The 11,543-nt window shown below is 32.8% G+C and overlaps 1 protein-coding gene across 3 annotated transcripts in view; it reads right to left on the reverse strand.

Annotated features, from left to right (window-relative positions):
• The window catches only part of LOC106463597 (cGMP-specific 3',5'-cyclic phosphodiesterase-like), a 53,695-nt gene extending 46,559 nt beyond the window's left edge, over window positions 1-7,136 (reverse strand). For all 3 annotated transcript variants that reach the window (XM_022391130.1, XM_022391133.1, XM_022391131.1), the window contains exons 1-2: window positions 7,051-7,136; window positions 842-985 (exon numbers count right to left, since the gene is read on the reverse strand). In XM_022391130.1, coding sequence (XP_022246838.1) covers window positions 842-985; window positions 7,051-7,080 — 174 coding nt within the window. In that variant the 5' untranslated portion in view covers window positions 7,081-7,136. The remainder of the gene's footprint in view (window positions 1-841; window positions 986-7,050) is intronic.
• Window positions 7,137-11,543: the final 4,407 nt, after the last annotated feature.

The raw sequence follows: 11,543 nt of genomic DNA on the forward strand, positions 1-11,543 counted from the left end.
AACTCGACCAATTGTTGGTTGAGATGTTGCAAAGGAAATATCTGCTGAAGCTTTTCGCCACACACTAATCATATTTTAAGATCTGTGCAAGAACTCAGCTAACAGATGTTTCCGCATATAAAAGCTATCTTCAAGTTTTGTACACCAAAAAACTTTCCAAATAATTATGTTTGTTATATATCAAACGTTATATCAAATGACTTAAATCATTTGAAAACGGTCATATACTCCCTTGAAGAAGAACGGTTATAAAAAAAATCATACACTAGTTTAAAGCAACATCTGATTCTGGAATTTTTCTTCATATTTTCATAAACTTTCTCCAGGAAACATGCCCAACCTTCACCAAAAAAGAAAGAAAAAACTTTCGCACGTGCTTGTCAAATAACTGATAATCTCATATAATACCTGTTTTCGTTTTCCCGCTCAATCAAACAAGGCGTAGGTTTGTGAGTAAATACTTAGATTTAAGAAATATATGTTTTGATTATTTTTTTTTAACGTGTATGTATATGTTTTATGAAACAATACAGTCCGAGCGTCACAGGTCCTATAGTCTGCATAAGTTAACTAATGTAAAATTCGAAATAGCGATTCTTCTACATTATACAAAGAAATGTTGTGTTCTTCATGTTTTTCCACTTTGACAAATTAAATAAACCAACTGTTTTCTGCCGATGAAAATAACCGTCTCCCCTAATCGACTCATATATTACAGCAAGTAAATTTGTAGAATCTGTAAACAGTTTATGGAAAGAAAATCAAAATTATATTAGACAAACCTTCAGAAACACTGAGAGACAGATGCAGACTTATTAACCAACATGCATTACTTACGCACCCTTGAACTCTGTTCTACATCTATAAGGTATACTCGGCATTTTTCACAAGTCAACAGCCCCTGCGTCTTGACCATGATTTTGTTGATTAATCCGTCTAAGGACGACGTTTCCTCAAAAATTGATTTGGCTAAAGTTAACAGAAGCTGAAAGTAAATATATATATATACTTCAGTCCTTTCTCTTCTCCTAAAATGTTTTTAATGCACGGGTTTTGTAACATCACAGGCTTACTCCTCAGTATATAAAAACCATAAAAACAATATAAGTTTAAAATCTAGTTTAAATAAAAAATAAGATATAAACTAGAAAAATTTTTATTTTTTTAAAAGACATAGGTTATATAATAAATTATCTTATTGTTATCAAATTAAAATAGAAATATAATTAAAAGGAATCTTTAAATTGAAATTAATGTCAAAATTCTTTAGCTTTAACGATAAAAATTACTACAATACAATACATGAATTTCACAGAATACAGATATTTTAAAAAAATATTTACTTTGCCCTAAACATCTTTGATGTTTCTTCAGAGTTACAGAGTTAAGATACATCTACAACATTTGTCTGTCGTTAAACACAAAGCTACCGCGGGTATCAAAACTATAGTTTAGCGTCAGAAGACCTCATACCCTCCGCTGAGCCGCCAGGTGGCCCAAAACAGTCATCCAAAAATCTTTCACATGTTATCTTTAAGTAACTTATGTAGTTAATCTCAAAATAGCTTGAAAGAAGGTCAAACATTTTACTTTCAAGAAAATCCATTACTAGCGTTGCATAGGCTGGTGCAACTTTAATGCCCATAGCAGTTCCCGAGATTTGGTGAAAAATATCGTCTTTAAACACACAATAATTAGATAGAACTAAATCTAGACCTTTTAAGATAACTTCCTTATTAACCTCTTGTTAAGACAAAGCATGTAATCAACTATAATATAACTCAATTGCTTTTAGCCCAAAATTATGTGAAGTATTGAGATATAAAGCAACAACATCAAATGACACTAACAGATGATTTGGTTCTACCTTTACTATATTCGATATAACTGTACAGATGATTTGGTTCTACCTTTACTATCTTTGATATAACTTTACAGATGATTTGGTTCTACCTTTACTATCTTTGATATAACTTTACAGATGATTTGGTTCTACCTTTACTATCTTTGATACAACTTTACAGATGATTTGGTTCTACCTTTACTATCTTTGATACAACTTTACAGATGAGTTAGTTCTACCTTTACTATCTTTGATATAACTGTACAGATGAGTTAGTTCTACCTTTACTATCTTTGATATAACTGTACAGATGATTTGGTTCTACCTTTACTATCTTTGATACAACTTTACAGATGATTTGGTTCTACCTTTACTATCTTTGATACAACTTTACAGATGATTTGGTTCTACCTTTACTATCTTTGATACAACTTTACAGATGATTTGGTTCTACCTTTACTATCTTTGATACAACTTTACAGATGATTTGGTTCTACCTTTACTATCTTTGATACAACTTTACAGATGATTTGGTTCTACCTTTACTATCTTTGACATAACTTTCACATTTGGAATAAAAGGTTTTTAAAACGATCCAGTAATTTATTTCTGCCTCCCACAATAGGGCGGTTTGACATATCTATAGGGTGCCTGTTTGGTTCTTCTTTTAAAAGTTATATATATACAACATATTATAAAAAGACAGAAGGCCAAATGCTATAAAAGATGCTCTGTTTTTAACAAAAAGCACATTAGTTACGCAGACCGAATTACTACGTATTATATACACATGCATATTTTCTTATATATTATATACATTTTGTTTCATAGCTAGCGATAACTTCCAATGCACTTGTTTACAAGCTTTTACACGTGTATGACACAATTTGTTTTCAATGAATTGACTAATGAACCACGATGATAGGCAATCAGGCAATAAACTAAACACAACAACACTGAGGTCGTTACAATTGTTTTCTTCTTGGGATACAGATACTAAAATGGACAATATTCAGCAACATAGAACTTCCATTTGTTGTGCAAAGTATGATCCAACCAAAAACTCAAAATAAAATACCACCAGAGTGAAGCTTTAGGATGTAATAACGTTAAATATGGTTCACAGAAGCAAAGGGGGATCCAACAGGATAGAAGAGTTCAATATAATAAAAAAATGAAGGTGTCACAAAGTGGTGAAGATATGTAAAATTTGTTGTTTACATATTTCCAATTTTTATCCTAGGAACTGCGTCTGTAACTTTACTCACCTAACAGGCTATTTTTTAAAGGGCAAATGCAATCTAAAACTAACTCTTTAGCATCGAGGGACAACGAAGAGTCAGTAATCTAATATCGTGGTTAGGGTTAGATCAGCTTTGCGCGTTAATAAGGCCCCTTTGCGGACGTCTAACCGTTCACATAGTTCGAGTTGTTTTTGATGAGGATGGTACATGATAGACGTTCCTACAAGTCGAGGTTGTGTGTGCCCAGAGAAGATGTTGACCGTGGAACAATTCAATTAATATATATCTAAAGTTGCTTAGGAATCAAACGTTCGCTATACACACACACACACACACCCTCAAGACAGTTAAATATACATCACAAGTTCAGAAATCATTACAAAGTTTGAGAAATGTTTAACTCGGGGAAAACTGAATGTGCATGTGTGTGTAAAATTGCAAACAAAACACTTAGAAATTAAGTTCATGAAGGACTTAACCTTTAATTATAAATATATTTAAATAATATAACAAACCTTCACAGGTTTTAGACAGTTGGGAAATTAATACATCCCTTAAATTATTTTTATAGGTATTCCAATTTAACGAGTTAACTGCGTGGTATCATGATTCTTTTCGATCTTGTCTTCATCTTGTAAAAAACATGTTTTTGTTTTGTTTTCAAGCTCTAGCAACCAGAGTTTAAAACATTACATAAAATCTGGTCAGCAGTAAAGACCTCTGCATATTTTTATCTATGAATATATATTTTGTTAATTTGCTAACTTTTGTTTGTTTATTTGTCTTTACCGTTCGTGTTCATTTTATTCTTTGCTTGGTATTTCGGAACTGCTACATTTTTTTTTTGAAATCAGTAAATAACCCATCAGTTTCTCAATAAGAGTTAATCGCACTTCATTTGAACTATTGATATATGCTGATAGTATATTCGTCACTGCAGATGCGCGCCGTATTTCTACGGCAACACATTTTGCATTCATTTATTTGGTTCACAGTGAATTCTTCAACGTTTAACTGCGCACTGCTACCAAAATTAGACCGGGGAACTGTGTCACAGAATTTCCACACATTGAGATTATTATACAATGTAGAGACAAACATTTCGAAGAAGACTAGTACTGATGTTCTATTGGAAGCGAAAAACTCGCAAAGCAGAAGGTTTATGACAGCAACGAGCTCCGAAACCACAGATCCAATCCAAACTGGAGCAACTTCCACATCTGCTGTTGTTACAAAAGAGAGATCTTCGATCCAAAAAAAAGCGTTTGTGATGAAATCAAGTATATCTCCTGGTAGAAGGGGCGTTATTTACTGTGAGGCAAGGAGTGGTTGCACACTATCCAACCTTACAGAATCTAACATAATTATGTATAAGATGACTGAAGTTTTCTTTACAAACGAAAAAAAAAAGTACAAGTTTTCAAACATCATTTATTTCTAATCTATATAGGAAATGCAGTCGGTTGCTATGTGATGTAATCGCTCAAGCTTAGAGTCTTAATACGCCTGCGGGCATTTATTCATTTATTTGATTGGTCTTTCACAGTTGTTAAGTGATTATCGCAAATATCATGAGTCAAAGAAAATTTCGGTTATATTTCTGACAGAAAGTAGGAAGCGGAAGAGATTAAACAACAACGAGTCTACAAAAAAAATATTCATTTGAAGAAGAAAATATAAATATTGCGAATGTATATTAGGAATGCAATAATTGCTTAGTTTCTAATTTTTTGCTATTTGGATCAGAAGGTGTTTTATATTCTAACAATTCCTCACCTCTTCAAGATTTTTCTAAGGTGATATCCCTGACTGGCACACTAACAATATATGATAACCCTGACTGGCACCACTAAAAATATATGATACCCCTGACTGGCACACTAACAATATATGATAACCCTGACTGGCACCACTAAAAATATATGATACCCCTGACTGGCACACTAACAATATATGATACCCCTGACTGGCACACTAACAATATATAATACCCCTGACTGGCACTACTAGCAATATATGATACCCCCTGGCTGGCACACTAACAATATATGATACCCCTGGCTGGCACACTAACAATATATGATACCCCTGGCTGGCACACTAACAATATATGATACCCCTGGCTGGCATACTAACAACATATGATACCCCTGGCTGGCACACTACCAATATAATAAACAAAGATTGATGTAGTTGGCGAAGGGTCGAGGTAATAAATAAGCTTCTAACTACACCTCGAAACAAAAGGATTTTTAATGAAAATGATGACTGAAGTACTGGAGTTACAGCAATTCCACTCAGTCATAAGCCTATCAAGTCCCTCGTTGCAGCTCCAATGGGTTTTTGTGCCTTAAACATGGCCTTGGAAATTGAAGTTTACTACAGTGGAGGATCTATGGATCCGGCAATAGTGTGTAATCATAATAATCAGAACGAGCACACCGACGATAAAGGAAATAGCTCCAAGGACAGCATGGGACGTGGTTGATATTCTGATAAAGTGCTGTTAACCTAAGTATTATATGGACTACATAAATTCTTGTTAGACAAAATGGGCAATCTTTAATAATGCTATATATTGAATAACCTTCAAGTTGGAAGTTTTATCCGAGTTTCGGAAATCGATACATTAGCAGTAAAATATCTAAACACGAACCCACACATGATATATAACCTTGATTTGACATTATTTAAACAAAAGAAGTGATAGAACAAGATTTCATCAGCACAGGATGGGTTTCTAGAGGTGTTGCCTTTGAAGCAAGGAAAAGTATACACTGCAAAAACTTGTGTTGAAAACAATATTACTTGTAAGAACAAGAACCTGGTGTCTGAATGGCTTCAACACAAGTTCTAGTTAAAAACAACACAGTCATTGTGGGAACAACAGAACACAAGTCTTTGTGTTGAATTTTACACAATACACACACACATAATAATAATAATACCAGTTAAGTATAAAATAATTTATAAAATAAATTGAAATTCAAACACTACATGAAACCAATACGTGAGAAATTACCTCAAATAAAGAGTGATTCGTTTCCGCCACGTACTAATCTTAATTAAACTGTTCAAATTCGTTAGGAAATATGATTGTACAACTCAATATTGAACTGAAAACCGTGCATCATTTGTGTTCGGTGCGCATATAGCTTCACAATCAATTGCACAGTTCATATAATTCTACGTTTGGAAAATTCAGGTTCCGTTGTTACGAAATAATAGTGTTTGTAGTGTTTGTTTCGATAGAAACTCCGACTCTCGAAAATCGATATGTTCTGGAATTAAAACTAATTACCCTTATTAGATCACTAGTGACGTGACTGTAAACCAGCGTGTAGTTTACAGAAAATAACTCTAACTAAATAGTTAATAAAAGTCACATGGTAACAGGTTAAAAGAGATGTTTTTAAAAACGGGAGACGTGTTGCGTTGTGTTAATTCCTAAGCATATCGAATGGCGTGCCATTATTTTCAAGTGTTTTGATCTGGTAATTTTACGTGCCATGCACATTCTAATTTTTTTCTTTCAGCTTTATAACATTCTACTTACTATTCGCACAAATATACATCTAATCTAGTTCACGAGCGAATTTTATTGTAAAACGCACTTATACCTGTACCAGTTTTAATATACGTTTCTTCATAATGCGTAAGCGCTAACTTCAACCCCTAATAAATCACTTGAACGCAAGTGTTTCTGGCGCGTAGCAAATGGTCAACATACATGTGTACTTCCGAGAACTCTTAAACACTCGTGGTTTACATTGCTACGTCACGTTTGAGCTGCAGTGTTTACTTTAGCATATACATACCTACACATATATAAAGCTATACTATGAAACTGTAACAATTTTTTTTTCTAAGTTAAATTTGCTATCGAATATAATAACTAGCTAAGTTTCTCTAAATGGTTTTCATCATTTACTGTGCATACCACGAGAGGACGCTAATACCTACTTGGTTTCTCTTGTACTCTTGAACAGACATCTCGAACAACTGAGCATTTTGGATTCCGATTCCACAGAAAGTCAAGTACTTCCTGAAAACCTAAAACAACCAGAAATTTTAAGATACCTTTTTTTTTTCGTTCTAACTATGTATATTCGAAAGTGTAATAACGTATTTAACACATGTTAAAGTCCATCCAAAATGTCAGCAAATTGTACGGTTTTATTTTTTTAGTTTAAAAGAGACAAGTCGTTTCTTCTAGTATTTGTATGTTCCGTAAGTGGTATTTATTCTATTCCTTCTATAATGTTAGTTTCATTAACGGCATTTGTAGATTTCTATACATACATACACAAATATATGTATATAGTTTTATTATTAGTTCATTATAGAGATGTACTTTAGTCTTTTAGGCCTTGGAGTATGGATTTAGGACTAATTTAAACTTCCAAAGCTCATGAGATATTATTAGGTTTACCTGCTGAAAATATTGTTAATAATGCCTTTTAATCTCTATAAGCAAGAACAGTATATTTAATTAGCTATATTCATTATCAGGTTAATTTTTTATTTTTGATCGTAAGATTAATATTAATTATTTCAAGAAATTACCCAAACTTTTGTTTCCAAAGTGTTTTTTATTCAAAAACCTATATATACTAACCGATTTCTAATATAAAAAAATACATTTATAAAAATCATTTATTAAATATTAGAAAGAATTGCGTGTTTTTTTTTGTTGTTTTTTTTTAAATTCGCACAAGTTTTTTCCGGTTGTACAGAGTAAAACCTTTGTTCAGTTTATCCACAACGTTTCATCACGTTTATCTGGTATCATCAGGTGAGATACGAGAACTGAGGCTAACAGAACTTAACTTAAAAAAAGAATCACGTGAGAATCTGTGATAATGATAATCTACAAGCATGCAACTAACCAATTGCAAACAATAAAGTAATTTGTCAATGAACTGTCAAATTTAGGTGTAATAAATAAAACTTTTTGAGGCTCGAGTCTAACTTTTTAAATTCGTTTTATATACAAAAGAAAAGGGAGTTAAAATAGATATGAAGGAACATATTTCTTAAGAATAGGGTTATGTTTTTAATTAATAGGGAATATTTTATTTTTCGTCTTCTCAGCTGAGTATTTTTACCTGAGAAGAATCAAAAGAATTATTGTTCCCAGACAAGTACTCAGAAACATGAGATGGAGATTTTCAATGTAGATGGTTGTTTGTTTGTCTCGCAATACAACAGCTATTTCAATCCGTACATTCAATTGGATACACATTTCCAAACACTTTTAGACAGTAGTTGACCGAGCTTTTTTTACAGTTAAAAATGTATACTCTCTGGCTACTTTTGACCAGATTTTTTGATAGCATAAGATAAGTTTGGGATGAATGGTAAGACACAAGTAACAGGAAAATATTCGGAAAAATCATTTTCTATATCAATTTGTGGCTTATTTTCAAAGGAAGCAACTATATTATTAACAACGGTGTGAGGGAAATTGTTTTCACAAAACTGAAATTAAGGTTTTCAATTTCTTTTTTTGAAACGATCGATGATGGAACTTTTAATTATATTTGTACGAATAGCAACTTTTAATATATCTAGCTTTTGGCATTGGCCATGAAAGGAATTTCAAGGATCACGAAGTCCAATGTGATCTTACGAAATACGGAGGTTTGGAAGACTGTGATTGTATCTTTAACAATAAATGTTCATCGTGAATTTTATGTTTGGGTTTATCTGGTTTAGATGAGAGAAAACTCTTGAATGACGGAAAGTTCCTCGCTTGGATGTTTTCTAAATCTGTTTTTCGTACTTCCTCCTTCATAAAAAATTATGAAATGTTTGTCAAAAAACTCCGAGAATTTAGTCACTTTGCTCAATTAGTCACATTTGATGTAAAAAAAATCTGTTCACTCAAGTCCCCGTCCTTGAAGCAATAAATGTTGCCCTGGAATGTTACCGAAACGATTCTAATCCTCGTTTTTCACCTAAACATCAACACTATAAGAAAACTGTTTCTCTTTGCCGCTAAATCTTCCACTTTAAGTATGGGAAAGCTCCAGTACTTGTCAGTATATTCACGGTAAGAATTGACTTCACTTTATAAACCAGTTTGTTTGGTTTCGATATAGTCATGATATTTTTTTTAGCCTTTGATAACCTCAACTTAGGTTGTAGTTGTAAGCTTGGTATGCCGAAACAATAGGACATAGGGGGAAATGGGGTCTGTGAGTTTTGGGGAGAACATAAGTTTAAGAAGTGCGGGAATAGGATGGAAGAAGGAATTAATATATATACCAGTAAACAGCTGAGAAGTTCTTTCTAACTGTAAAATAACTTGTTTTAATTCCCCCCCTTTTTTTTGAAAAATTTATGTTAGTTTCCATTTTTTGGAAATGAGATGAATCATCGACGAGTGTGTGTATTATTTGATCCATCATAACCTTTATCAGAGTTTTCCTGGTGTACTATCTGATTCATCATAACTTTATCAGAGTTTTTCCTGGTGTACTATCTGATCCATCATAACCTTTATCAGAGTTTTCCTGGTGTACTATCTGATCCATCATAACCTTTATCAAAGTTCAATACAATTACACTTTCATCACTTTTTAATAGTTTCGGTGCTATGTTCTTTTGGAGAAAGGTTTGATTTTAGCGGTCTAGGTATGTCCAGAAGATGAGTAATTCGTGAACGAAAAGCATGAAGAACTGGTAAAACTTGACTATTTTCTTGAATTTGGATAAAGTACACAATGGGTAACTGTAGAGTTCAGGGAAGAGTGATTTGGTTATGTAACGAAAGGTCTTGATGATCTGTACTTTCATGAATGATGTCGGAGGAATTTCTAACACGAGGTTTTGAATTTGAGTTGACATAAGAAGATGCGAGTTTGTTTGATGAACTAAAACGTTTCAGAATATCAAAGTCTTCTAATCCTGTCTGTAATTGAAGTATATGTACAGTTCTGGGTGTAATAACATAAATTAAGCCTTTTCCAAAGACCTTAATTCCATCAGTGGACTGAAAAGGTTAAAAAACAAGGTTTGAAAATATGCCACAAATTGACATAGAAAATAATTCTTCTCAATATTTCCCCGTTACTTGTGTCTTACCATTCATCCCAAACTTATTTCATGCTATCAAAAAATTTGGTTAGAAATAGCCAGAGAGTACAAAATTGACATCAGAGTAAAATGTACATTTTTACCTGGAAAAAAGCTTGGTGAACAGTATATGGATATACATTATCCATATCCAAAAGTATATGGATAATGATACTTCAGGAAATGTTTATACAGTTGGATGTACAGATAGCAAAAGCTTTTATATTGGTAAGACTAACAGACAACTTTCTACTCGTTTGTGTGAATGTTTAAAAATCTTCATCTCATGTTTTTGCACACATGTCTAGGAACAATCATTCTTTTGATTCTTCTCAGGTAAAAATCCTCAGCAGAGAAGACAAAAATAATAGACGAAAAACAAAGACAGTCTAATTAATAAGAAAAACATAACCTTATTCTTTACAACTACAAAGGTGTTCATTTATATCTATTTTAATTCCCGAATTTCAATAATTAAACTCAGTCCTAAAATATTCATTATTACTAGCTGGAGTACCCGTCTCCTCCATGGAAGTTATGTAAATTCATGGTTAATGGAAGGTTATCTTAAGACATGAAAAGCTGCTTCCCTTATACGTATTGTAAAAAACGCCCATAAAAACTGCAAAACACAAAATGTGAAACCACAAGTTTGTATGTATCTCAGCGTGAACTCAATAAACCTTCATGTCAAATTTGGTGAAGATCCATCTACAGGGTGCGAAGTAGTGATAAAAAACCGCAAAGACGCCCATAAAACCCGCAAAATGTCAAACTGAAAATTTGTATGTACCCCGCATGGACTTAATGAACCTCGATACCAATTTTGGTAAAGATCCATCCGCACCCTGCGAAGTAGTTACGTGGACATACAACAGACAGTACCAATATACTTATACAGATACTTAAAATTGACAATTTATTGACACCCTGCGAAGTAGTTACATGGGCATACAACAGACAGTACCATTATACTTATACAGATACTTAAAATTTGACAGTTTATTGACAAATTACTTTATTGTTGCAATTGCTTAGTTCCATGCTTGTAGATTATTGCTGCTATAGAATCTCACGTGATCCTTTTTTAAATTAAATTATGTTAGCTTCAGTTCTTGTATTTCAGCTGGTGAAACGTTGTGGATAAAATATACAAAAGTTATATTATGCACTACCAATAAAAACTTGTGTGAACTTATAAAAAACATTTATTGCTCTAGAAGAATTTTAATTTAATTTATTAACGCAGGAATAATTTTATTTAAAAAGTTTGTTTGTTTGTTTTGAATTTCGCGCAAAGCTACACGAGGGTTATCTGCGCTAGCCGTCCATACTTTAGCAGTGTAAGACTAGAGGGAAGGCAGCTAGTCATCCTA

Source organism: Limulus polyphemus, unplaced genomic scaffold (genome assembly GCF_000517525.1).
Source record: "Limulus polyphemus unplaced genomic scaffold, Limulus_polyphemus-2.1.2 Scaffold1443, whole genome shotgun sequence".
Classification (NCBI taxonomy): domain Eukaryota; kingdom Metazoa; phylum Arthropoda; class Merostomata; order Xiphosura; family Limulidae; genus Limulus; species Limulus polyphemus.